The sequence below is a fragment of the Aspergillus mulundensis genome, assembly GCF_003369625.1.
Source record: "Aspergillus mulundensis strain DSM 5745 chromosome Unknown scaffold_14, whole genome shotgun sequence".
Taxonomy (NCBI): domain Eukaryota; kingdom Fungi; phylum Ascomycota; class Eurotiomycetes; order Eurotiales; family Aspergillaceae; genus Aspergillus; species Aspergillus mulundensis.
The window spans coordinates 605655-633455 of record NW_020797902.1 but is presented as its reverse complement, the minus strand read 5'-3'; the positions used below and the strand labels follow the sequence as shown (position 1 = coordinate 633455).

General features: G+C 48.9%; 6 protein-coding genes across 6 annotated transcripts; 1 reads left to right on the top strand and 5 right to left on the bottom strand.

The window, feature by feature from the left end:
* Positions 1–4184: 4184 nt before the first annotated feature.
* On the bottom strand, positions 4185–5457 carry DSM5745_10181 (polysaccharide lyase family 1 protein; the record flags this gene model as incomplete). The annotated part of the gene is made up of 4 exons (XM_026752197.1): positions 4185–4854; positions 4902–5027; positions 5074–5217; positions 5264–5457. 4 exons carry the CDS (start codon positions 5455–5457, stop codon positions 4185–4187), a joined length of 1134 nt encoding a protein of 377 aa, XP_026599259.1.
* A 2203-nt stretch (positions 5458–7660) lies between these two features.
* DSM5745_10180 (uncharacterized protein) lies at positions 7661–8365 on the bottom strand (the record flags this gene model as incomplete). Its single annotated transcript, XM_026752196.1, has 3 exons — positions 7661–7837; positions 7916–8245; positions 8306–8365. The coding sequence occupies 3 exons, from the start codon at positions 8363–8365 to the stop codon at positions 7661–7663; spliced, it is 567 nt and encodes a 188-aa protein (XP_026599258.1).
* A 3481-nt stretch (positions 8366–11846) lies between these two features.
* DSM5745_10179 (DUF3176 domain-containing protein) lies at positions 11847–13703 on the bottom strand (the record flags this gene model as incomplete). Its single annotated transcript, XM_026752195.1, has 2 exons — positions 11847–12766; positions 12833–13703. The coding sequence occupies 2 exons, from the start codon at positions 13701–13703 to the stop codon at positions 11847–11849; spliced, it is 1791 nt and encodes a 596-aa protein (XP_026599257.1).
* Positions 13704–15746: 2043 nt separating this feature from the next.
* DSM5745_10178 (uncharacterized protein) lies at positions 15747–16903 on the top strand (the record flags this gene model as incomplete). The annotated part of the gene is made up of 2 exons (XM_026752194.1): positions 15747–16318; positions 16393–16903. 2 exons carry the CDS (start codon positions 15747–15749, stop codon positions 16901–16903), a joined length of 1083 nt encoding a protein of 360 aa, XP_026599256.1.
* A 1007-nt stretch (positions 16904–17910) lies between these two features.
* On the bottom strand, positions 17911–19476 carry DSM5745_10177 (rRNA-processing protein LAS1; the record flags this gene model as incomplete). The annotated part of the gene is made up of 4 exons (XM_026752193.1): positions 17911–18451; positions 18511–19059; positions 19136–19275; positions 19357–19476. The coding sequence occupies 4 exons, from the start codon at positions 19474–19476 to the stop codon at positions 17911–17913; spliced, it is 1350 nt and encodes a 449-aa protein (XP_026599255.1).
* A 338-nt stretch (positions 19477–19814) lies between these two features.
* On the bottom strand, positions 19815–20894 carry DSM5745_10176 (uncharacterized protein; the record flags this gene model as incomplete). The annotated part of the gene is made up of 1 exon (XM_026752192.1): positions 19815–20894. One exon carries the CDS (start codon positions 20892–20894, stop codon positions 19815–19817), a length of 1080 nt encoding a protein of 359 aa, XP_026599254.1.
* Positions 20895–27801: the final 6907 nt, after the last annotated feature.

Here is a 27801-nt window from a genome sequence, read left to right as displayed (position 1 = left end):
ATTATATATATTATAAAAATTTAATTATATATAAATTTTAGCATTACTTAGCCTTGTAATTATTTTATTAATTAAAGGCAGGAAATATTAATTTTTTATAAATATAATATTTAGCCCGCGGAAGTTTATATATATATAAACTTTATTATTTTTTTTAAGTATATATAGTAAAGGCGCCCTTATAAAAAACTTTAATAATTAAATCTAACTTTTTATAAGTATTATTTATATATATTTATAAATAATTACTATTTCCTGCGGGGAGTAGTAATATAAAGGTTTAAATAATAATTTTTTATTATTTTTAACCTTAATTTTTAAGTTAACCTTTTTATAGTAAGGTAGGAGCTATTATAACTTTTTTTTTAAAATACCCTTATAAAATCCTAGTATTAATTAAGTAATTTTTTACTTAATATAATTTATTTAACTTTTATTATACTAATTTAAAAAGTCTTAACTTACTTTTTATATATACCCTTAGTAAACTTTTTTATAAAAACCCCCTTTATATAATAATTTTATTTTATAAAGGTTAATTTTTTTATAGCCTAAACTATTTATAAATTATAAATTTCTAGCTATAATATACCTAATATTACTTATTTTATATTGAATAATATTACTACAAGCACCTAAAAATTTTTTAAATTTTATATAAATCCTAAAGGTATATATTTACCTTTATAATACCTTTATTTTATATATACCTGTTATTAATAGCTTATATAAAAATTTAATATAATAAAATTTTTTATTTTACTTATTTTATAAAAAGTAAAAAAATTATATTTATAATACTTTTATAGTTTACAAGGGCCTATAGTTTATAATTACTTTATTAAATAATATAATTTTTATAAATAAAAATAATTATTTTATAATAACTTAATTTATATTTAATTAAAATTATTTACTAATAATAGCTGCTACTATTATAAGGTTTTTATATTACTTTTTATTTTTTACTTTTTTTACTTTTTTTACAAGCTTTAGGCATTTTAGCTTAATATACCTAATTTTTTTATAATAATAATATTAAGGCTTTTTTTTATTTTTATTTTTTATAAAGGCAGGTTTTTTTATTTTATAATTACCTATTTTTTATAAAAACCCTTTATACTTATTTTATAAGAAATTAGCTTTTATAAACTTTAAATTAATGCTTGGTATATCTTATAAAAGGGAAAGATTTAAGTAAAATTTAGTAACTAGGGAAATTAATTTTATAAATATTCTTAAAAAATATAGCTATTTATAGACCTTTTGCTTTATTATAAATAAATAAAATTTAAAAAATATTTATAAAAAAATTATATTTATATTACCCTTTTAATTACCTAATTTTAATTATTACTCCCTTTATTATTATAAGTATATATAATTTAACTTGCCCTTATTAAAAGTTATATATAATACCTTACTTTATACTATATATAGTTAGTCTGCAGGGTTTTTTAATTATTTAAAAAAATTATAAAAGGTATTTTAAGTTAAATATTCTAGGAATTTTACCTTTATAGCTTATTATTTTTATAAAATCAAATTTAAATAAAGTATTATAAATTTTAATACCTTTTTTTATAAAAAGTTATTTACTTTTTTAAATATATTTATTTTTTTATAAAGGTATAATAGTTATTATAAGTAATAATTTTATATTACTTTTTTTTACTAGACAGCCGCAAGATAAGTAATTTTTTTTATAAAAAAATAAAATTATTTATAAAACCTATTAATAAATTACTTTTTTAAAAGCTTTTTATAAATTTTATAAATAAGTTATTTTACTTTTTTAACCTTTTTAATTTACATGGCTTGTAAATATAGCTTATTTAAGCTAAGTTTTTTAAATAAATAAGTATTTTTTTAATTACCCGCAAATAATTTTAATTATTATTTTTTTTATAAAAATATATTAAAGTTTAGATTACTATTTTTTAAATTTTTTTTATAACTATAAATAGGTTTACTTATAAAAGGTAAATAAATTTTTTTTAAATAATTTTATAAAAGATTACTTTTAATTATTATAAAAATATTTAAGTAACTTATAATATAAGTATAGGTTACCCTTAATAAAGTAAATATATTAATAAGTATTAAAATTATAAGGTTTTTAGCCTTAAAAATTTATAAATAATATAATAAAGTATAATATACCTAAAAAAAGGTTTATAAATAATAATTTTTAGTAAAAATAAAAATATTAAAATTAATACTAAGGTTTAAATTTTTAGCCTTGCAAAGGCTAAATATTCTTAATATATACTAAGTTAGTACCTAAAAACTAATTTAGCTATCCACGAGCAAAGCTATCCGCGGATATTTTTAAGTCTTATAAAAGGGCTATATACAGTATAATAGGCCTTACATTTTTAATTAATTTAAAAGTAAGTAGGTGTTAAGGGGGCGTGTTAGCTAATAATAAAGATTACTTAATTTAATAAAAAAGTACTGTAATATTTTAATAATACTTAAGTACCTTGGGTAGTTTTAATTAAAATATTATAATATTTATTATTTAATTACTTACTTGTATAATTATAATATTTATAGTTTTTTAAATATTATAAAGTATTAGTAAAAGTATTTAAAATTCTTACTATTTTTAAAAGCTTAAATTATTTATATAAACCCTAGTTAGCTTTAGCTTTTAAATATTATTATGTTCCTTATTTAATTCTCCAGTATCTATTTAATTAACAGCTTTCCTTAGTACAGTATTCAAAGGGCCTCATATAAATCTCAAGGGAGAAGCAAGGGGATGATGAGAGGATGATGTTAGAGGAAGCCCAAGCGGCATCAGAGACTGTGTAAGTGCTGGGAGCAGCCTCAGTTCCACCCTTCAATAACAACGCATCTTAGGCTCATTGGAGGTTTCGCAGCTCATGTAGAAATCTAGCGAGGAACACTCCTGTAGAAAGTAGCCTGTCCTTTATTTCCACGCATTAGAATATCTTACTTTTACTGTTATCCTCCCTATCAATGTGGAGCCGGAGCATCGAATATATCCTGCAGAAGCATCGGATCCCAGAAATCCTCTACGGAGTAGTTAGCGAGAATGCAAATTACTTTTATTTGGATCAAGTGTAACCGTGGTGAAGGAGGCCCGGTCGCCGGATATCTGGAGCCTTTGCTGCATAGTGTACCTAGTAGTGGGACCAAGAGAAGTGGATGAACTTAGATACCCCCATTGCGCTGCGGACTTCGGGGTGGTATTATTAGAAAGCCCTGGACTGATTGCCTTATGTCCGGTGTTAGGGCTACGAGTGGCGACGTTCGATCGGCCGTCTGCCATACCAACCCAGCATTCCGGCCCTCAAATATGGTATATCACGGCAGACCGCATCTCGAAGCCCTTGATAGACTCTATGAGACGATATTTTTTCATTTCGGACTAGGGCTTGCCTCAACTCCATAGGTAGATTTGTGGGGACCCCAGGACACTCACAAACGAGGCCGCCACGCAGAGTACCTGCAGGTCCGGGCAAGGTTACCATGGGCATAATCGCGTAACATGGCGGCTTCGACCTTGGAAGCAGGAATATGGAGCTGTGGCCTGCCTGTTGCGTGCTCAATGACTGCAGGTAGGTTCTTTGCGTGTGCTTTGCCGTCTGAGGTCTTTCCGAACGCGATTCGATCAAAAGGGGTGGCTTTGTCAACATGCGTCAATTGGTTGGGCAACTTCATCCTTGGCCTTGTAATGCCCCGATGATGGCGAATATCACCTACGGCACGTACGTCTTCTTTGCGGCCTGGTGTGTGCTTGCGGGGGTGTGGGCGTTCTTTCTTGTCCCGGAGACGAGTGGCAAGACGCTCGAGCAGATCGACGAGGTCTTTGGGGATGTTAGTAGCCAGGAGGAGAACGAGGTTATGAGGGAGGCTGGGGCAGCTTTTTTTGCGATACGGGGTGCGCAAATTGCTGTATGAGGTGTGTACCTAGCAGAAGCTTCTCTTCAATGCAGAATATTTCCTAGAATACCGGAAGCAGACTCTGAGGTTGTTGGTGATTTCAAGGTTGATTCTATAAATGTCTATCAATTATGCAATTAAAACAAGGTAGTCTAACCAAAGTCTACCTCGGAAACGAAACGAATATCTATAAGTACACTTCACCCAGCGAAGTTGGGCTTCAGGCCGGCTCAACCCAGCCTAACCGCCCCTTGCGACTTGCCAGCGGCTTAGAGCTTCCCCTGACCAGCATTGTTGGGAACGCTCTGCGCAGCACTGTAAGCATCCGCACCAGCAACATTCTTGCCCTTGAAGTTGGCCAGGAATCCCTCATCCGCCTGGCTGAAGGTACCCGAGCTACCAAAGCCATTGACCTGGCACGTGTGTCCCAGGTACGAAGAGCAAACGGAGTTGGTGTTGGTATCCGGCGAGGTAAACAGGTTACCAGCAAGACTGCTCGCCTCAACAGGGGCATTGATGTTCTGGAAGATGTTGCCCTCGGCAAGCACAGACGAGCCAGCCCCGATCTCAAACGCGTGGCCGGTCGAGTCGTACCAGTAGTTGTTGACGGCGTGCAGGAGCGTGTTGCCGCCGACCTTGGGGCTGCGGCCGGAGAAGTGGTGGATGTAGTTGCCCTGCAGCGTGACCATGTCGTTGGAGCCGTCCAGGTACAGGCCCCAGTAGTGATAGCCGTCGCAGGTGGCGGACCAGTCGGACACGCCGTTGAAGTAGTTGTTGGAGATGGTGACGCGGTTGCAGGCGTTGGTGCCGAGGACGATGTGCTGGCGGGCGATGCGGGCGGTCGTGACGTGGTCGATCCAGACCATGTCGACGTCGTTGAGGGTGATGGCGTCGCCGCCCCAGACGTAGCGCGGGTTGATGTCGGTGATGGCGATGTTTCTGGGCTGTTAGATGAGGACGGTGGAGAGAATTGGGAGAGGGCTTACTGGACGATGACGTTCTGGGCGCCGTTGACGATGCGGATACCCTTGCCCTTGATGGCGCCGGAGGAGCCCTGGCCGATCAAACTCTTGTTGGACTTGACGGTGATGCCCAGCATACCGGCGGCGTTGCTATAATCTGTTAGCAGGGGACTCAGTGTGAGGGGGGCGAACTCACTAGGTGATGGTAGTCTGGGGAGCATCGGGCTGGTAGTTGTCACACCAGCCGTCCTTGTTGATGGCGAGCTGGCACTTGGATCCAGTGCCCCAGGGCGAGCAGCCCTTAGCGGTGGTGGTGCCCTCGGAGTTGGTGAAGTCGAAGCTACACAAGTTAGTCTCACTTCATAAGCAAAGGTTGGCCAGCGTACGTCTTGGTCAAGACAATGACACGGGCCTCATCGTCGCCCAGGTAAGAGACCAGCTCATCGTTGGTCGTGGGGTAGACAGGAGAAGCACTTCCACCACCAGTAACCCCCTTGGCGAATCCCTCAGCGGCGCCCTTGACACCAGTGGCGGCGGCAGTGGCTGCTGCGGCCAGCAAAGCAAATGCAGAAAGCCTCATCTTGGACCGAGTTGAATGTCTTGATGAGAGTGAAGGAGTTGATGATGATTTCCATTATTGCAGGGGTCGTAGCCACCTCTTATACTCGCACCTCATGCCATGCAGGTTGATAGAAGCCGAGGATATCTCTGGTGTGGCGTTCGGTGGAGTCTCCAGACGCTTTGTATAGATTAATGGGGACCTGGTTTCCACTGAGTCTACTCCTGCGTTGGGTTTAGCTTGGCCACCCTTAATATCTGACGGAGATTGAGTGTCTCACTGGGCTGAAGAATGTCTCACCGGTTCTTTGGATTTGTGGGTCACGATCAAACAGCCCTGGAGCCAGAAATTCTGCAGTCCAACCAAACCCTGCCTGCAACTCAGAAGTTGGAGAAAGACTTGTAGACAGTAGAAGTAATCGTCAGACAATTTCGATTCTACTATCTTCTAACATTGACTCTCTCGTGCCCCTGATCTAGGCCATTCCAGTACGTCTCGGCCGGAATCCGATGACAGATTAAGAAGTGGGCCCCGATAGGACTTGAGTGCTCGTTAGCCCACTAAGCTTGAAACCCTGGTGTCCTTAACATAATAAATCCAATACATTGTAAATTTGCAGTTGGCCACGATAGATACCCTGAGGGATGACCCTGCAGGAGTTCGAACGCTGTCCCTGATGATCTTGCCATCCGTCACAGCCGTCATGTTTGCCGATCAATTCTTATACAACCACATCTCAACCAACGATATGCTTGACGACGATGATCAAGATGATCGACTAGATCTACAGTTCTACACCGGCTCATCCCTGAATATGAGCCGTCGTTGCCAAGCATGGTGGCTGTAGTTAGCCCTGCCCTTGGCATCGTTCCCACCCCCTACTAAGCTTCGAGAAACATCACAATCAAGCGTTAATCTATTGTAGATTAACTTTAACGGCCGACATTTTGGCGCAAAGTGGATGCGAGGATGGATTGATTGAAGAGGACCTTCGGGAATTCTTCGGGCCTTCGGGGAGCCTTCTAGATGCACTACCCCCCTAAACTACGTCTCGGGGTCCTCAACCGTACACTCAGCATGAAATCATACCCTCAAGCTCCGACTCTTTGTTCTCAGTTAGTCCAGAATGCCGTTTGAACTAAGCACGGACATATGTCTTCACGGTCCCTGGACATTTATTCCAAGTGGTCCAAGAAAATGGAATACAGTCCTGGACTAAAACTAACCACTATAATAGGTTCATTTCTGAGTTTTTCTTTTTAGCACGGGGTGACTGGGCTCTGCTTGATTGACTGCGTCGGCCGATGGGTACAGCAGTTCTCCCCAGCTCCACCAGGTAGAAAATAGCCCATGTGCACGCTCCGCAGATTCCATCAAGGTAGATAGAGTGCACACGGGACAGATGTTACCTCTTACTTGTCCGAAATATTGAATATGCATGGCGTGATGCAGTGACAAGAGGATAGCGGTGTGCAATGTCGCCACTGAGCCCGGCAAAGCAACCCTAGTGCCTGCGAAATCCAGCCATTGCAAGCGGACTCTTGGGGATATTATGGTCGTGCACTCAGAGGAGGCAGGCAACACGAGTCTTGTACGTATTGAAAGAAGGGAGGAATGGAGGCTCCAGGTGCATATTACCCGATCACCGAAGCAAAGCTGAGACTCTACTCTACTACTGAATATGCCTGAGCCATATATATATATATATATATATATATATTTATATGGGTATATAGGGCAGGCTTCATGTCAGTGTAGCCTGCTTAGTGCCAAATCGAGTTGTAGAGGATTAATCAGGAACAGTCACCCTCAATCAATGTACATAGAAGACGATGGTATCAGGGGTGTATATGTCTCATTCTTCTTCATCTAGGATACCCAGGTAAAACACTACAGATCTGTACTGCACTTCCCAGTGGAACAGATACAAAGTTGGCAGGAATGGACGCAAATATACATATGTTTTTAGTCTTTTGTAGGGGTTTTTTTTTATCAACGACTATTAGGCATTACAAATGTGCAAACCCTATGGTACTGTTCCTCCGCGCTTATGGTGGTAATCATGTCAGCAAATAAAATCGACGATGCCCTACCTAAGCACATCTAGGTATGGTACATCTCCGCGCGCATGTCCTGTAAGAATTAGTGTCAGAAGAAGCAATCACTAATTGGCTCCAGCCAGCCCACCAGCAGTCCAGTAATCCAAGACCCAAGGTTAGGATACTCAGTTCTGCGGCCCAGGAATAAGATAGCAAGGCTTAGCATAAGTGAGAACGCGCCACCCATCGTTGTGACCCAAGTACCCCGAAACCTTGTCTTTGGGACTCTGGCACTGATCCAGGATGACCTGGGCGCCGTCGGCAATGTTATGCCAGCCAGGCAGCGTCTTTGCCTTCTTGCTCTGCGATACGTTAGCCTGCGCCAATTCCCATCCCAGCCTCCCCAAGTTAAATTCTCAACACGGAAGTCGGGGTCTTACATCATTACACCACTCCACAACAGTGGAATCATACCCCTCGCCCGAGCACGCGACCATCGCGCACTTCCCGGCCTCGAGCCTCGGGCGCGCAGGCGAGTTGCGCACCTCGCGGAGGTACTTGATGTTCCGCTTGAGGTTCTTCTGTCGGCCGATGAACTCCTTCTGCAGGGTGCAGTGGCTGGCGGGGCCCTTGCCGCGGGCTTCTAGGGTGTGGGTGGACGTGGACGTGGGCTCGGACTCGGCCTCGTCGGCGTTCCAGGCGCCGCTGAGGTCCCAGTCGTTGTCGTAGCCTGGGTAGAAGGCGATGTCGGAGTCGGAGGTCGTGGGGATCTGGATGCGTGTGTTTGTTAGTTGGGGATGGGGTTTGGGGTATGGGGTATGGGGGCATACCGCGGACGCCCCCGCCACCAGGGCGAAGAGGGCGAGGGGGGCGATGATGAGGGAACGCATCTTGGATTGTTAGTTGGTTTGATTAGTTTGTAGATTTCGGTACTGTGATCGAGTTGCTTTGAGTGATCTGAGTCGGTGTCATCGACTCGGGGCGAGATGAAGCTATTTATGCGTGTTGGAGAGTTCCTTGAAAGCGGTTTCAGGCTCGGTGAAAGAACTTGAGCTGAACTGCGATTTCCTGCCGATGTGGGCACAGATTCAGGCGCCTATCTAGGTACAAGCAAGAGGACATGGAAGCAGCTCTATACTTCCGGTATCTATCATGTCTTTGTTCTCCTAGCCCTAAGTGCACGTGCAACATCCCGAGTCTCTTTGTTCCTGATACAACTGTAGTCCAAACAAGCAAATCTAATTGCCGACAGTAACAAAGACCATGAAAGACCTTCGGGACTTTAAAGCACGAAGTCTAACCCCTAAACAGCTCTCGTCTCAGCTTCTTTACCGGGTGTAACGTCCCACGCTGCGACGGCATTGACGGACTCAGGAATTTGAGCATGCATGATAGTCGGCTTTCGAATTTCAAGCACATGATCAAGCTCATGGAAGACAGCATGAGACATATCCGGCATTGCTACAATGAAATGGTGTTCTATGTACCATGGGACTGGACTCACTGGCTATAATGCACTGAGGGGTAGATCAATGGATCTAGGTCTTTATGAGCGGGCAGAGTGGTCCCACGGCAAATTCACTTGTTTTTTTTGGTACTGCGAGACGATTGGTATAGTGGAGGTGGAGTCTCAGCTTTCAAGGTTGGATGGTTGGATGCAATGCAGGTAAATGGTATGAAGAGCGCATCTATATGCTATTGGTGCCATACTGTGTGCAGGGTATAGCTATCAGAGCTAGATGGGGGACACTACCTAGGTATATCCAAGGCATAGACTATTTCAGCCAGTACCTAGGCCAGACGCCTCAAGTTATAGATACCCAGCCATACTCGCCCCAGCCCCAGAAACACACTTCACCAAGCACGTATCACTTCCTATGCGAAGAAAAGAAAAGGCATCCTCGACATTAGCCTTGGCATGTAATACTGTAATCACTACACCCTCGCCCCCATCCTCCTCCTACAATAAATAACCGTGAAACCCAAGTGATAGCAAAACAGCAACGTCCACAAGACCAGCATAACCCCCACCAAAGCAACCGTGAAAAGAATCGACGCGAGCGCAAACACCGCGCAGAATCGCTGGAATACCCGGTTCCCGCGCAACTCGTCCGTCGCCAACCCAACCTGCATCGCCGAGAGCAAAACAGATAGGTACACCAGCACCGCCAGGATCCGGGAGAAGTTACGCTCGAAGAACGCGCGGTACCGGGTTGAGCTGGGCATGAATCCGAAGACGAGGTTGCGGGGGGAGATTGTCGAGGGCGCGAGTCTGTATAGCCAGTTCAGCCGGCTGAGGCGGAGCTCGCCGAATTGGTAGCGCTTGTTGAGTACATCTGGATGCGAAGTCGTCGGGTGTTGAGATGGAAGAATACCAGCTTGGGAATGGGAATGGGAATGGGAATGCGAACAGTTGCGCCCGTGCTTCTCAACCCACTCCAGAACCTCCCTCAGAAGCGCCGTCCACGCCTCCCAAGTGACGTATCCCGGAAGGATACGCTCGTCCTTCGCCATCTCAAAATCAAGCTTACTCCCACCGGCCAGCCAGACATACGACAATAGCAGCCCACACGCAGACGCATGCAGCTCTACATCCACGCATATCTCACCAACCCAGAAGTCATAGTCGAGCAGCCACTCAGGAACCGGCTTGACCAGGATCCTGCCGTCCCCGTACCCCAGACTCCAGACAAGGTGCTCATCGGGGGATTCCGTCAGGACCACGGTGCGGTTCATCAGCCGTTGGCGGTGCAGTGGTGCAGCTGGGCGCGGCAGGCCCGCGAGCCAGAGCAGGTGGTGGATCGCGTTCAGCTTTGGCGTTGTGAGTTGGAGGGTTAGGTATGCTCGCAGCCCCGGACTGTGCGGGGCGGATGGGGATATGGTGATGGGCGCTTTGTGGAAGTTGAAGCCCGCTGGGTGGGTGTATTTTGCTGTCTGCTGCTGGTTGGGGTTTGGTTGCGGGGTGATGCTTGAAAAGGCTGAGAATGGGGGCGCGGGCGGCTGCTTCATTTCAACCTTGGTGAAAGACTAGGGCGTAGGTATGGTAGGCTGGGACTGGACGCTGGGTGTCCTAAGTTGAGATGAGCACAAGCTCAGCAGGTAGTTGTTGCAGAAGCCATAGCACTGAACTGGAATGGATGGGCATCGGGGCGCTAATATAGGCAGCTCGGCTTAATTGTCCAGTTCCTGAATGTATGCACCTAGCCCCAAAATATGACAGGGATCCTAATGAACAGCAGATATCCTGGTGTTTGGTTAATGCAGGTGAGAAATATGGAATGGGTTCAGCCTTGCCGATTACCTACTTTGGAGTAGTTTATAGCCTCCAGACGAGTATTGCACTTCAAGATTTATAGGGTATACTGCACAAAACCAAATCTACTTTGATTCTCCACTATTATAAACAAGCAGAATTAGATCTATTACCCTGCTACGTAACCAGACATGGTATGATGGTGCTCTCCTACCAAGTAAATGCCCCTAGCTGTGTGAACTGACTGTGACTGTGGCTATGCAGATACAGTGCCCCGTCAGGGTACACAAGGCAGGCTCAGGCTCACGCGCCAGGCGCTAAAGGCTGAATACACCCAGCTTACATGCACATACCCTACCCTCGAAGGAATCAGTATCAACTGCAGTGTATCCGCTAGTCTAGATAGAGCGTGCGAAGTGAACAGCTGGAGGGCGTCGGCTCGGACGCCCTGTCGAGTGACATAACAAAGCAATAAGATGAGGCTCTCGGCAGTTTGCGGATTTGTTATTTTAGTAAGCCATGACATTAATGTTTAAACTATAATAGATGAGTGGTTATTTTGCACAGGGATCGATTGAATGCTGCCATATCATGTGACTTGTTAGCCCTCATCGCGCTCTTCTAACATTAACATGTCACTATAGTATAGCAATAGTATGCAACAGATAGCTTTTTCATACCTTTTAGATGGCTTGAGGGTCAGCGGTACACAGACTACGCATGTGGGTTATCTATCTACGGTCTGGTTGAGGATGTCCGTTGGGTCTGCGCATGGCTACCAATCGCTTAGTATACCTAAATACCTACCATAAGACCAGTGGTTACCTCGTACGCAGCCTTATGCCTTGTAAGCTGCATGATGGCATTGGTTAGCTCAGCCAGCCACAGCGCGTATTCATTGGGTACGGAGTACTCTTTAGGTACTCAGCCGGCCTCTGACTCTTGTGCTTATGCATCTCCTACTAGCATGTTGCCTAACAATGCAGCTGGTATTACAAACTGTACCGCTGCAGGCTATAAGCCTCAGGGCCTGGTTCCAAACATATCAGACGTTCCTTAGGCTGTTTTTCCATGCTTCCGTACCACCTGAGGTTATTCTTTCCGAAGAACCAACCGCGTTACCGCCCATCCTGGTCCGACAGTCCCAGCCGAATATCAACCACCCCGGCCTTCTCCTCCATCCTACTCGCAGTAGTATAGAGGTAATCGTCATGGTCCACACTCTCGAGTCCGTGGTAAAAAAGGGCTAGACTGGAGGACTTCCACGGAAGGACCTTTTCCTTTTTGCTGGTGTAAACGGTCAGGGCAAAGAAGACGTTGCCTGTCAGAACTAAAATTGCGGGCGGGATGAGCCAGGGCCAGCGCACTTTTACGAAAGGCTCGGGGTCCCAGACTTTGTCTGGGATGGTGTAGTTGCTGTCGTCGATGAGTGTCTCGGTGAGGGAGCGGGCAAGTCTCGTCATGAGGGTTTCGAGTCCGAGAGCTTGGATGCGTTCAAAGTTGGGGTTGTCATCGCCATACCAAGAGTGAATCTCCCATCTGGTACCGTTTGTGGCATTTGTGGGCCGAGTCAGCACAACCTCGCGCATTGCCGCGAAGTCATCGGTCCTGAGATGGTAAAGGCCACAAGTGCGAAGACCAGTGGTATTCAATAGGAGGGAGGGCTCAGTAGGAATCACTGTACGGGCGGGCGTCTCTGTTGAACCAGCCCCTTCTGGTACCCAGCAGACCGTCTGGTGATTGTCATCCGCGTAAAAGGTCTGGCCATGATCTACCGCTGCAGCAGTGACCGAGAGAGCAGAGTTGGCAACAGAGACACTGTATTCCCATAGACACAATGATAAGCGGCACTCAGTCACATTTTGCACAAAGAGTGCCTTGGATGGTTCTGCACCTGACTGCATGAGGGTCTCATTAGTGCGAAGCTGTGCATGTGCAAGGCCAAACATGGGGTTCTCAAGGTCGAAAACCAAGAAAGTGTCTCCGTCTGGGGTAGGAGACCACAATGTGCTAAAGGGGGTACTCCAGATAATGGCCTCTAACAGCTGCATTACATCGGTGTTATTAGCTAAYCACATCTCTTCTGAAGGTGGGTATGGCCCACCTTCCTGAACCCCCGGTAAGGCCACTTGACACCGTGTCCACGTTTCCGTGCCTGAGACAGTCGCTTGGACCGGCTGCTCATTGAACACCAGGCTAGCCTCTGCTGTTCTATCGGTGCAACGGCTACAGTATCCGACAGTCTGGAATGTAGACCATGTACAGTTCCCCGACGGGCAGGACGGGCGGATCTCGAAGTCATCTGCCCACATAGCCCTGTGGTAGGCTGTCTCCCAGCTGGGCGTATACGTCGAATTGATAGTATTCGGGCCACCGTATCTCGCCTGCCCAACTAAGGCGCGATCATTACCGCCAATTCGTTCGGTAAGTCGCATCGGGTAGGTGAGGATCTGCTGAATGAAGGGATCGAACCCAAGGAGGAGAATGAGAACAGCAGCCCCAACATGGACGAGCATGTGGTTGTTGCGGCTGAACAGGAGGATCGCCGAACCAAGCGGGCCGCGACTCGCATTATCCAGCTCATGGAGTCTCAGCAATCGAGTGGGTTTCCTGGAAAGTGACAGCCATTTCCACTGGCTTAGTGCTTCCGCGATTGCAAGGATGAGCGAGGACTTGCAAGCGGTGCCTAGAACGGAGACCACAAAGTTGAGTGAGACTAGAGCCGGACGTTGTTCATCATCGTATGCGAGTAGGACGCTGCATAAGGCGATGAAGCATAGGTTGCTAAACGAGGTCGAGATTGCTTCCAATAGCCAACCATTCTGCACTCTTGATTTCCACGAATTGCTTTCTTTTCGCGGTGGGGGGCTTTGTGTGGTCACTGCAGGTGGTGTCGACGGTGCCAGAGACTCGGCATAGTTGTCGCTCTGATTCTCTGATGGCTGCCCGGAAAGTAAGGAGAGTTCGGTGTCCATGATAAAGGTCGTTCTGTTTAACAGAGCAACACATGCGTCATCTGGGGAGATGGATAGGTTGTGGAGGCGAGGTAGCTGAGCAATAGAGGTAGGATGACTTGGGAGGCGCCGTTAGCCTAGGTCAGGAAGGAATGTGTATCTAGTAGGTATAGTAGGTACGAGAGCGGACGGAAGGTCTATATGTATGGCAGTAGCTATAGTACGTGGTGATGGTGGAACCGCACTACAATATGACAGAACATATGGCAAATGCTGATGAATAGCAGTGTTACGACCCAGTCTGAATCTTCCTATCAATTTCTGGCACATCTCATGCAGAAAAGCTGCTACTCTGATATTCCGTGCCCAAGCACGGCGGCAAGGCTCTCCAGTCAGCCTACACGGGGGGTCTGCCTTTGTCCCACCACACCACCAGGAAGCTACACTAGCCATTGGGAGCCGCAGGACTACCAGTGCTGTACAACACCTGCATGGTGCAACGAATGATAGTTGTACCCCACCTGGCGAACGTGGATGTCTCACCTAGGCAGCTAACATCCTCCTCAAATATAGAGTCTATAGTTAAGAGCCTGCCCTAACCCTGTTTACGCGTGTACCATGAAGCCGCCTACACGAGGTCGGCCTATTTTGGAAGTCTTACCTATAATCTCCCTTCGTGACATCGACCTGAGGGTTTCTTGCGCTGAGTTAACACTCCTGTTGTTTGATAACGCGATAGGTGGCCGAACACAGCTTTAGCCCATTGCATGTTTGTCTGATTCTAAGCCACCACATCTCTTACCCAGGGAAGCCATTGGTTAGTTTACACGGAGGGTCAGAGCCCAATGCAGACTTGAGAGCTGCGCAAGGCTGAGGCTGAGCTGTTACACGATTATAGTAGGGCTGGCAATCCTCGCACCCTACCGGGATACCCTTACAATAAAAAGTAAAGGATGGTATGTTCCAGAGACCGAAAAAGTATCTAGTCAGATTATTTCCCAGCTCATCGTGTCTTGGATGGCTTTTTGGGTAATGCAGCGAGTATGGTCTTGGGTGAATGTTTTCAATTTAACGTATTTCATATCCTGGACTGCCAACGTCTGCGCAGTTATGGGGATCATGCGTAGGGTCGGAACTGTTTCATACTGACAGTAATCAGGTAGAACTGAGACCCAGAGTTTTTTATTTTGGAGAATTGTTATCGAATTGGTAACTAAACTGTGCTTAATGTCTTGTTACTTTCTTCCTGACCTTCATCTTGCCTCCCTTGTATCAGATAAATCTCAAATTTATGTCTTTGTATCCTTGGAAGACTCCCAGTCTTTGAAGTTTACCATACAAGATGGTGTATACGTTGAGCTTCTGTGGCGAGCATTTCTAGCCCTAACGGTCAACGCCAGCACCAAAATCAGGCACTTGACCACGACCGTGTCTAACCACGGCAATGGCGCCGTGGCGGGCCGTCAAAATTTCCTTTCAAAGCATAGAGAGCTGTGGCCTGGGGCTGTGAAGTCTGAACTCGCTCGAAGAGACTAAGGCCATCTTGCTCGCTTGTTTTTCAAAAGAGCGGTCGGTGCTCAGAGGATAGGAGAGAAACGATCAACATCGTCTGCGGGATTACCCGGTCCATCGTCCGAGACAGATCCTGCTCGCTCCTTTACACAAATGATGGCGAGATGCGGCAGATCATAGACCCAGCAGCCGGATATAGCGGCAGTGGAGGATTCAGGGGCTGGGGACTCGGAAGCTCTCCGGAGGCTCATGCGACGCCCACCGGCCAGGGTCCAAGAGCCTGAAATTGCCCAGGGCAGGAGATGTGGCCTGATAGGGACTAGAGCACAGCCCTAACTCGCAGCTAGAGGCTTTCAAGTGGGCCATGGTTGGAATGCCACTGGATCTGGTCCCTGCCAAGAGCAGTAAGCGAGATTGCTGCAGCTTCTTGAGTCAGGGTAGCTTTCCTAGGTAGCATCCTGGTGCCTGTAAAGCCTTGGGGGATGCTCAAATAAAGAGAATTCCCAGGTCGATCCTGGAGGACGTCGCTCTTTCAACCCACGCTCGTTCAAAATGGTCGGCATGAACATCTCCGTCTCTGCGGGCCTATACACCTTCTCCAACCTGGGCCCCGTCACGACCACCTTCACGCCCCCTCCAGCATGCACTGCATCCAACCAGCTTGCGCTGGGCAGCCTCGACACCCGCACGGGCATCTATGTCTATCTCTCTTCCCAATGCACGGCCACCGTCGACTTTGAGGACTGCACCCCCACCACGACCTCTGAGCCCACCACCACCGGCGAGCCCGTTTACGGTGGTGGCACCGACTGGATTGAATACGACGGCTACGGCGTATACTACTCTCCGGGTCTGTACTGTCCCAAGGGATGGAAAACCATTGGCATGGCGGCTCGCGATGCAAGCAGCGTCCTCACCTCGTCGGGCTTCTTGGTCCCGACCACAACCTCAACCAGCACCAGCACCAGCACCAGGACGGCCACCCCAACCCCGTACAGCGACTATGACTATGACTATGACTACGACGAGGACTACGACTATGACTCCTACACCACGCAGGACCCAGCGTCCGTCCTGATGAGCGCGCTCGAGCCGAAGCAGACCATGGCGCTCTGCTGCCCTGAGTATGCCTTCACCTTTCTTTCTTCGTCATCTCCAGGTTACAGGTTTACAGGTCCAACTGCTAACGTGCCCCCAGACATATGACCGCCGACCACGACGGCGCCTGCTACTCAATCGCCGAAACCTACACCCCAACCACGGGCTGCGAGATCTCCACGACCTACGACTACGAATACGGCCGCACCGTCTCGACATACACGCGCACATACACCTACAGCGACGACGAGGGAAGCGAGACCGATGTCATTACCAACGTCGGCACCTTCAAGATGCCCACCGCGACCGCCACCCATGTCCGCACAGTCACCACGACCTTTGATCCCGAGGACCGCGGCTACTACACCGGGATGTACTATGCGCCGATTATCACGATCCTGCACCACGAGAGCGATCTCGACAAGGCGGCGGAGGAGACTGAGTCTGCGGAGGCGGAGGCGGAGGCCGCGGCGGAGGCGAGCGAGAGTCCGAGCAATGCTGCTGGGAGACTTGGGGGGAACTCGAGGTCGGCTTGGGAGGGCGTTGGCGCTGTGATGGGGATCTGGGCTGTTGCGGGCGTTCTGGGGGGTGTTTTGGTCTTGCCGTGGTAGATCTGCTGTTTAGGATCTTCGCAGCTACTCCAGCTACTCCAGCTATTGTACTATATCTGTATAATCAAGTAGTTTACTTCCAAGTTCTATGTCGCTGGCGGGCTTTGCTCGCTGGTCTTAATGCTAATCACTGCACCTGCAACGTTTCTACATTCTCATGACAAGACAGTAGGTAGATACTGGCTATCAAGACTTCTAATCTGCGTTGCGTACACTTGCAACATAATGCACGAGTGACAGCGTGGCCACCTCCTAGTGCAGTAGAGGACATAGCCTTTTCCAGCTGGTACGTAAACAGCGCAATTAACCCATTGGGATGCTATACATCTTATGCCAACCACCGTGATCCATTGCACGCACCCGAAGCACAAGGCACAAGTTCTACTAAAGATATGAGGGAAGCCATCCACATCGGGCTCTCATGAGAAGAACCCTACATGGCCAGCGTTACAGCTGCATTCTCAGTGACAAGTGACAGACTGCAGGTGCAGGTGCAGGTGCAGTGGATGGGAGCATCCACCCGCAGCCCCAGTAAGGCAGGGTATGGTAACATAGCGAGGCAAATGCAATGCAACACCGGAGCAATCACGTCGCATCAGCAACTTGAATGGATTAGCGAACTAGCGCGTTCTACCAGCATGGCTTCCTGCTCCTCGTACGTTGAACGGCTCCGAAAGCCGTTCCTTCACCTCCAGCTTGCCGTCTGGGCCAGTCCGTATGGATCGAGGTCAATGGCCGATCCGCCCGTTTAGGTCGCATTCGGGCGCGAATCGGTTGGACGCGACCAAGGGGCGGGAGCCCCGGGTTGTTCGAGTTGGCTGGTATTAAGGTATCAGGGGGAGAAGCAGAAGAAGCAGAAGCAGAAGCAGGTTGTGTGTTGCCTGTGCCGACATGCTTGGGGCGTGAATGTTCAGGGAAAATATGATGTAGAGTGTGGTAGATAAGGATAAATTTGTACACATGAAGAGAAGAACGGGCGTCAACGATGCCCAGGGACCTCGACGGACCTAAGCCACCACCACCGGCCGGGCATGCGCATCCCATTCCGACGTCTCTGCTTCCGCCATCTCCCATCCGAATTTGCTGAGCGTCTTCATATCTTCGTCGTCCGTGGTATTCGTTTTCGACAACTCACCAGATCCAGGGGAAGTAGAAGAGAGCGGAGGCAAACCGTCTATTTTCTTGCTCTTGCTCTTCCCCTTCCCCTTCCCCTTCGCACCCCTCTCAATCCTCTCCTTCAGTAATGCAGTCCAGTAATTCCCCTCCGCACTCTCGCACACAGCTTGAATGTACGAGAGCGAGATGAACCGCCGCTGGAGCTCCCATTGCGCCGAGTGCAGGATGTGGTCCAGCCATGTGTAGATGCTTTCGAGGGTGGGGTTTGCTTTGGGGTCTGGGTTTGGTGAGGCCGAGGTGGATGGGAATGCGAGGGCGTCGGCCATGCTCTCTGTTAGTGTGCTGAGGAATGATGGGGATCCGGCTGTGAGGAGTTGGACGAAGGGAGTCCATTGGTTTAGTGTGTTGGTTAGGGGGGTTGTGTCGTTTAGTCTGGGATGTCAGAACCGTATCCGTATAACTGGGGTTGATAGAAAGAGAAAAGAACTTACCGTCGTCCAGCCGGTATCAAAACCCCATCTCCCAGCATAAGCCGCGCAAGAACCCTGTCCGGCCTTGCGGGTGTCCCCCCTCCCCCGTCTTCTCTCTGCTCTGGACTCTCGTTCTCACCCTCAATCTTCAAAACCCCCACAACCCTCCCCGCAACACCCGCAAGTTGCCTCTGAACCCTCCTCTTCTTCCTCGGCGGTCCCTCAAGGTCCTCACCCGCACCCTCCTTCCCACTCCCCAGCAACCCACCCGCCTGGTCAAGCAATCCCCTCAAGACGCTCCCAACTCCAACCCCAGCCCCAACACCATCCGCAACACCAAATGCACCCGCACCCCCAACCGAATTAAGACTAAGCCCCGCCCAATAAAACCCCCACAACCACTCCAAACTCCTCGCAACCGCCTGCCTCAGCACAACCAAACTCGGCAGCTCGCGATGCGTCGCCTCATGCCTCAATTCCACAAACGACGCTGGCAGCCCCAGCTCCGCCGCGCGCGAGAACATGCTCCGCCGTGCGCCCAGCTTGCTGTCAACCAAGCCCGTTACGAATCTAGATTCATTAGCACGGAGCACGGAGCACGGAGCGAGAAAGGGAAAAGGGAAAGAGGTAGAGGGGGTAAACAAACCGGCAGAACGCAGCCGCGTAGGTCGCGCGTATCGCGAAGACGGAGTTCCTGCTGCTGTCGTCGTTCAGGATTGCGTCTGTGAGGAGCGCGGTGGCTTCGATTGTGTGCGGGAGGGTGCCGCGGAGTTTCCAGGCGGAGACCTGGACGGCGTTAGCTTCGTTCCGGCTACACTACAGGTGCACCCTATTGGATTGGAGAGGGTGGGAGAAACGGGTACGTACGATTGCGCAGGCCGTTGCGCGCAGATCGGGGCCTTCGTATGTCGGCGGCGGGTAGAATTGGTTCCGCACGGACAGCAGGTCGGCGTGGGTTTTCCAGGGGGTGAAGATGACTTTTGCCATGCTGATCTTGACCTGGTATTATTTTGGTTGATTGGGATGTATGAGTGTTGGTGGACGGATTTTTTATATATCGGGGGATTGTTATTCCGGCCGGGATGCTTACGGCTTAGCGTGGTTTGTGCTCTGGCTGGTGTCGGAAGATTTCTCCGCGTTGTCACGTTTCTATCTTTAATGGAAGATGGGATCATGAAGTTAAGGAGTACTGTTGTTGATTTGTTGATTGATCTATGAGTACATGATGATAAAACGCCTCGCTCAGATGCCCGAGCCATATGCTATGCTATGCTGTGCTAAGTATGCTGCTTCCCGAAATAACTCCGCGCTATGCGATAAACAAATCATATCCATCCGTATCCGTAATTCATGCATGACGTAGGAAAGTTGTTGGTGGGGAAGTTAAAGGAGTGGCGCGCCGTGGTCGGCTGTTCAATATCGTCGTCGTTTTCAAAGAAAAAGGACTTGTTCAGCATGCTCTCGGCTGGCTTGGTTGGCTGCGGGGGCAGCTGCTGATCGTTGGAGTCTTGCTCCGGCTCTTGCTGATCTTCCTCCTCGTCGTCGTCCTCGTCATTCTGCGCGGACGGCGTGAAGGTTTCTTCCAGTTTCAGTCCCTTGCCATTCATTCCATACACCAATCCGTCGGTAGCGTCGGGGTTGTTGTAGAGGCCCATTCCAACCAGTTCGTCCTCCGGCTCGGGCTTCTCCATAGCCACCGACTCTGCATCGTCACCGAATTGTTGAATTGGAAGGAAGTCAGGCGTCGCTGGTCCCGGGGATGACACGCTGTCATAGTTGGACGGAGGCGCCCCTACTGACGGAACGCTCTGGTTGATCGATGTCATATCCAAGGGCCAGTCGTTTGATGGCGGAAAGGATGGCACACCCATCCCAGTCTGATCCCAAAACGCGCTGTCGGCTTGAGGGTTGTGTTGCGAGAACAACTCTTGCGAGGGCTGAAAGGCGATGTTAGACATATCAGCACCCGCGAATTGATGCAACATTGTATCGTCAAACCCGCCCATCATTGTCTGCGAATGTTGAGGCTGAGGCTGCGTGTCCGGAAAGTTGTACAGATCCATGTTCGGCGGACAGTATTGCGAAGGCGATGCGTATTCCTGGCTCAACGCGGGGTGCCAGCTCATGGGCCGGGCTCGTCTTCGGTTCATTGCCGCCAGGAGCGCTGCGTTCAAGTGGGCTTGCTGGTCCTGGGCGGGGGGCTGCCGGTACGTGGGCGTGCTGTGCATCGTTGCTGTCCTCCTCCTGCCCGCCGACGGGCTATTCCCTGCACTGCGAGGCTTGCTGATGCGGCCGCCCAGCCTGGGCCGTGGGAAGGCGTAGAGGAACTGCTGAAAGGCGGATGGCTGGTTGTTCTGGGGCCATTGCGAGCCGACAAAGGCTCCTTGTTGGGAGTAGTAGGTCATGGAATCGTAAGTTGTGTTGTGTTGAGGTTGAGTTGGAGTGTATTGGAGTGTTGGGGGTCGGAATCCAGGTAATATAGCAGAGAAGGCGCGGCAAGAGGGAAGGAGGGATATGTATATCAAACAGAGCGGATCCATGGATGACTGCAGCAATATGCACAGGAGCTCTAGCTCGGCCTGGGGTCAAGCCTGACACAGGGGTGATCAGAAATCCAACCAAAAATTAAAACGAATTGGGAATGAGTGGGACTGGACGGGGAATCAAAGCCTTGTGGCATCCTGATCTGCCTGAGCTCCACGATCCCCGTTATGGCACTAAGCAAGGCGCTGGCACAACTTGGGAAGGAAGGAGCGAAGGATGACCATTGACCACTCACTGATTCAGTGATCCAGGCCCATGCTGAACAAAGATAAACAGCTGCCTAGAGGAGTAAGGTTTCGATCCTTTAGGAGTGTCGCCGCCAGTAGCAGCTGCTTACGTACGCCATCCCGGCCTCCCTTCTTGTCAATTCTGAATTCCTCACGTCCCCACAAGTTCACCGTTTCCATCCCGTCAAATCGCCGTTACGCAAGGACGACCGATCAATTCTTGGCCTTCTTCGGAGAATGGTCGCTCGCTTTTCTCGTGCTTGCTTTTGCTGCTCCCGAAGTCTGAAATGGTCGTGTCATGACAGGGCGACCGTCCAGGTGAGTCCGACCGTGCTCCGACACCACCGTCGCCGTCACCGTCTCTTTAGACTCTGAGTCTCTCTCAATCAATCCAATGCGGGATGGGCTAACCGGAAATGGCCGAGACAGCGATCCAAATGATGTGATCATTCTCTGATAACCGGAAACCCACATCTGATACGTATCCAGCCAAGGACACGAGAGGAACCACCGTTAGCGCCCTTCACACCACCAATTTTCACTCGCCTGACTCCATGACACCAGCCGCAGACTGGGGCGAAGAAGCAAACCCTTCCCGCTTGAACGTTCTACACCGGTGAAGGATCACTCGACGGAAGGTTCGGCTATAATGCGGGTACGGAGTAAGCCTGGGAATTCCCAATCCCAGCAACCATGCTGGTGGAGCGTGCAGGCGCCTCCCTAGGCGACGGGCAAACTTTGGAGTTGCGACAAGACCACATCGTCATCGGATTGGTAGACTATATTAAACGTGCCACTGCGGAGTACCTGTGACGAGCCCAGCGTGTCGCGGAGACGACGGAAGATGTACTCGTACGTATCTACGCCGTCTGCCGAGACTACGCCGTGCTATCACCAGGCTCAGGAGCGAGTCTTCTGCAATATGCACTGCATGCATGTGAGGAGCCATAGATAGTCCTGCGATGGGCCCTTCCCATCCTGCCGATTAGCACTTCGGCTACGCTTAGACGCCCTCTGCCTAGCTGCTAGCATTGGAGCGCAGCAAAAGGAATATCTGATAGAGCAACAACCGGCGATCAGACATTGTAACGGTGTCTGCTCCTGACAAACAACCTCGCACTCCTTGAGTATAGAATGCTAGGTTCAGGTTCCTGCCGACGCAACCAAGAACAGACAAAGCTAAAACCCGGTGCAACCATAGCACGGTGAATCGACACTAAGCAACCGCCTATCGGACAATTGACCTTGGGTCTTGACTCTTGAGATCATCGCGGGCTGTCCTACAAATCAGGAGGCGGAGATTGCAGGAGAACCGCCGGGAAAGCCAATTGCGGGGCCCAGTTCCACCCGAGAGAACAAAATTCCAGAAGCCTGACGGTCAGGGGCGAGTCAAAATTCCTGCACACGGTGGAAGGGCCAACGAATGTGGGTCTCACCACTGTGACTGCGACTCTGCACTCTGCAGTCCAGTCTGGACTTTACCCCGGCCGTGGCTTTGCCGGCCTCCTCGTCAGCATGTCTTGGTCATGGGCCAACAAATCCGACGGAGCCGTTTCTTCTGCGAGACTGAGACTGAGCCTGCTTCGACTCAAGCAGGGGCCTGCTGCCCTGCTGATGATGGATCCCTACAATGCTGATCGCTCTATGCAACCCTCGCGAGGGCTGCTCTTATTCTACCGACGTTCCCCACCGCTCCCGAGGGCCACCATTCCCAGTAGGGATTCTGTTCAAATTTGTATGGTAATGTACATACAATTCGTAACAACGCTCCTACTGGGGCCGGTCTTTGTTGGGACTTGGGAGATCTCAAATTTCACTAAGTCAGCCGCGCGAAGAAAAACAATGGCCGTTAAGGTACTAGTACTTAGTTTTTTATAGAGATTTATATATAAATCAAAGTACCTGCATTTATAAAGCTATAAGGTCTATTTGCGCGAAGGAGAATATACCATCAACGCGCTGGTACTTTGTAAGGCTGTCGACGCGTTGAAGGGCCGTCGAAGTGCAGATACTTTATTTTTTATAGGGAATTGCATACAAATCGAAGTACCTGTATTTGCAAAGCTATTTAGAGGTCTATCCGCGTAGTGTTAGGCTAGGAATAAGGCTGTTGACGCGTTAAAGAGCCATCGAAGTACAGGTACTTTGTTTTTTATAGGGAACTGCATATAAATCAATGTACCTGTATTTGCAAAGCTATTTAGAGGTTTATCCGCGTGGTGTTGGGCTAGGAATAAGGCTGTTGACGCGTTGAAGAGCCATCGAAGTACAGGTACTTTGTTTTTTATAGGGAACTACATATAAATCTATGTACCTGTATTAGCAAAGCTATCCAGAGGTTTATCGGCGTGGTGTTGGGCTAGGAATAAGGCTGTTGACGCGTTGAAGAGCCATCGAAGTACAGGTACTTTGTTTTTTATAGGGAACTGCATACAAATCGATGTACCTGTATTTGCGAAGCTATCCAGAGGTCTATCTGCGTGGTGTTTGGCTAGGAATGAGGCCATCAACGCGTTGGCAAGGCCGTCGACGCGTTGGCAAGGCCGTCGACGCGCTGGCAAGGCTGTTGACGCGCTGGCGAGGTTGTGGAAGTGCAGGCACTTGGTTTTCTATAGGGAATCGCATATAAATCGATGTACCTGTATTTGCGAAGCTATTTAGAGGTTTATTAGCATAAAATTTGGCTTGGTAGGTGGTGGGCTTACCTGGTTGGGGTGTGTAAAGGAATACGTGCCTGGTTTTGTTGTGGCTTTTGTTTATATAGGGGTTTCTATATAAAGTATAGCTTTATTTAAGCGAAGCACGTGTATAATCATACTTGCATATTAAAAGGATAATAACTTTGCGAAAATATAATATTTTTAAATTTTAACTGAATATATTAAAAGAGCGCCTTTAAGAGTATATATAAGCTTAATATAAAGCTTTAAATATCTGTTGTTGTAAAGATATTATAGTATAATTTAAAAGTAACGATTATACTAATATATATATATATACTAATTTCATGGTGTTTAGTGGCAGTTTTTTCCTAAGTTTAAATTCTGCCAAATCGGCGCGAATACTGCATTTTAATTGGCCGAGGCCGGTCTGACCGCCCCCTGTAATTATTCGTTTCTGACTCTTCCTTCTTGAGAACCTTATAAGTTCTACAGGTACATTGATTTCTAGATGATCTCTTATATAATATAATGTACCAGCGTAACTTAGCAAGTTTACTATAAGTTTTAACACTAGGTCGGGCGTGGGGGAGGCTAATATAGCAAGGCCAGCGTACAGTTCTAAATTGTATGATTACTACCATACAAACTGGAACGTATTAAATACTGACCGATGGGTGGGGCCCCCCTTGGTGGACCGTCGGTAGAATAAGAGCTTCCCTCGCGAGTCGCAACAACCACAGCCCGTCGTTACTTGTCACTTGTCAGCGTAGTCATCATTCGACGTGCAAGTGAGAGGTCAACCGCCAACCAGGATTCCTTCGTACAAGTAGGGATAGTAGCCCGCAAATGAGGAAGAGCTCCCATCCTTACCTCAAGCACAGCCTTACTCCGTAGCTGGCATGCGACCGCCAAAGTCGGCCAACGGGTCTTATTCGTCGCTTCTGCAGACTGCAGGTGAACTGTGCGGCTGGAACCTCGGAGACAGAGTGGAGTGGGAGATCTGTTCGGTTTCCACAGACGTCAGAGTCACCGCAGCCACCGCAGCCCGCCAAGTTCCAAGTCCAACTTCCAACCGATAATTCCAGCGTGGCCCTGGGACCTGGGTCCAGAAGCCAGCTAACCGCCCCGACAGGCGCGAGCGGCGAGCTTCAGATGAAACTAAGGATCCCTAGCAGTAGCGAATCGCAACTCAGACACGGCCAGGCGTTGATGATTCTTGATTGTCCTTGTTTCGTTGGGAGTCAAAAATATTAGCCTTGCTGAACCAACCTGCTAAGAATAATCGGCGGTCGCACCGTCCCAGACATGGCGGCGGCACAGTCTCTCGCCTAGTCTACGGTACGCACGGAGAGAAAGAAAGGGATGCCTTGATCCTTTCATCGCCCCATTCCGTTTCCTCCGCTAGCCGTCGTTGTCACCTTCCAGGCTTCCATCAACATCTACTACTACTACTAGTACTACTCGGGTGTGATGCTTATCAGCCCCAAGTTACGGTTACGGTTCAGGCCCGAGCGCCCTCCCATGGAAATCGAAAATGAAAAATCGGTGAGCGAAAAATCAAACTGGTAAAAGGGAGGAAGGGAAACCGACGCTAAACAATTTGGCTTACCTTAGCGGCATGTCAGTCCCTATTTTGGGTTCCTTCGATGGATCATCGGAATTTCGACGAGAGGTTGATCGGTTGGACTTGGGGCTTGGGCTCTGCCGCTTGTCTCCGTCGCTGGGACGAGCCCGCTATCACATGTGCACTCAGCACTGTGCTCCTCGCCTCGCTATCTCGCCCTGTTGTCTGAGTGACTCCTTGCCGGGGCTCCCTGTCGCTTGTCTCTCCTCCTAGATTGGATTTGGGCGCAATGTGACACGACGCGGCATGCGCATTCTTGAGTTCGTCCGCGCTTTTAGCCTGCAACGGAGTAGCCGCCGACGAAATCACGCAGAGTCCTCCTGTGCGATTCGGTGGTTTCATTGGCACGACATTCAACTCGGAGTGCTCGGTTGGGCTTGGTGCAGGATAACCGCAGCTCTGCATGCATGTACGATGTATGCCATACTGGCCATTCGACTCATGGGCCGCCTGCAGATCTACAGAGTAGTAGTACCCGCGCCTTCGATCAACACTTATTAGCTGGTCGAGGAACAAAAGAAACAACGGACAGGACCCGTTGATCGAATATCCGCCCGCTGCATAGCCCTCTCCTCCGTATATATCAGACTATCGTCGCTGTTCACAGCACTGGACCCAGCACGACCATAATTAGGTAGCATTGCACATTACGATGCATTGCGTTATTGCTCGGATCCCTGGCCGATGAGAGTCTGAGACCGTCCGTCTGCTATGCTTGATCTGGAGCTCAGACGTTGTGGCGCACCATGGCGCCAGGCAAGGTACACCACTCAGCGTCCGCTAGACTATCGTCTCGATGAAACCGGGCCATAGCCCTGGCCCATGACTTGGCTCGCCCGGACTCCGTAGCTCCTCAACAATAAACTCCAAGACAATTGGAGTCCGCGAGTCGCCGCTCCTCGTATCTCTCCGGAGCGCTTTTTCACCGTATCATTTATTGGCTACGTGTCAATTGCAGTTTCAACTGCGGAGAATATTGTTGCCTTGCCTTCTTGAGGCGCATGTACCCTGCCCAGGCTCAGTCAACAAACAGATTCGATCGCCTTGGGGAGCTCCGGCGTACGGCGTGTGGGAAACTCACGCGGAGAAAGTGCGGCAGTGCAGTCTTAAGTGCAGTGGCAAATATGAGACAGCTAGCAGGGACCGATATGCAGGCGAAGCTCCATACGGCGGATGCCTGAAGGAAGGAGAACCGCATGACCCCAACATCGACTCCATCGCGGCATCGCCTCTCGTATGGGGTGCAGCCCGGCACTTGATTCCATGGATCGCCAGCGAATCAGGTCCCTTGCTCTGTGCTCCGTATATTCTCATCTATACTACGGAGTATAGGGGATTAGGGGTCACCCGCCTCAGAAAGTGAATTCTCGACACGTTACTCTGTACCACCCCGGTTTGCGGCTTCATCGCGCGCATTGACGAGTTATGCTCCGGAGTCTGGCCAGGCAAGGTTCACACCCAACCTTGGAAGAAGCATCGGGCAAATAGTTTACGTTAACGTCCCATACAAAGTCAAGTCAAAGCTACTCCAGTCTCCAGCCCGATCCTGGCTGCATTGGCCACGGCACGGCAGATCAAGTGGACTGTAGTCTGTGGGACCCCTCGACTCCAGTCAATCAAGATTCAAGAGTGCAAGACAGGGACACCGTGACACCTCAGCCAAAAGCAATTATGCATCGCAGCATCGGCCACCCAGGGTAGAAACTTTCTTCACAGTAGTGCACTGCACGCACGGAGGCATTTGGTTCCCGATTCTGAGGCTCGCATGCGTTTATCGATATCGGACAGGGATGGTGGTCTTGGGATGGGACCTTTGTCAGGCTGCATGAGACCCGACTGAGTCGGGCAATGGCACGAATCATCTACAAACTACTCCGTACGGATCTGCGGATTGCGAATGCATCGGTCGATATTTTGTTTCGCTTGCATCGGCAGATGATCTTCTTTCCTTCCATGGGTGAACTTGCAGTACTATAGACAAGCACATTCTGATTGTCCCCTGGCTCTCGCTAAACCCAGTCACGACTCACCACCGAACCACCAGGAATGGTCAAACACCAGACAACCGATAAGAACTGACCAGTAATCCAGCCTGGGATTCAGGATCCAGGACCCTAGCTAGTAACCACCGATCCGTCTGGATCCTGCTTCCTGCCGAGACTAGAATCAACTTTCCACTGCCACTACTCCGTACCACTGCGGTCACAGTTCCATACGGGGTCCAAGTGAATCCTCCTATTGGAACTTACTGTGG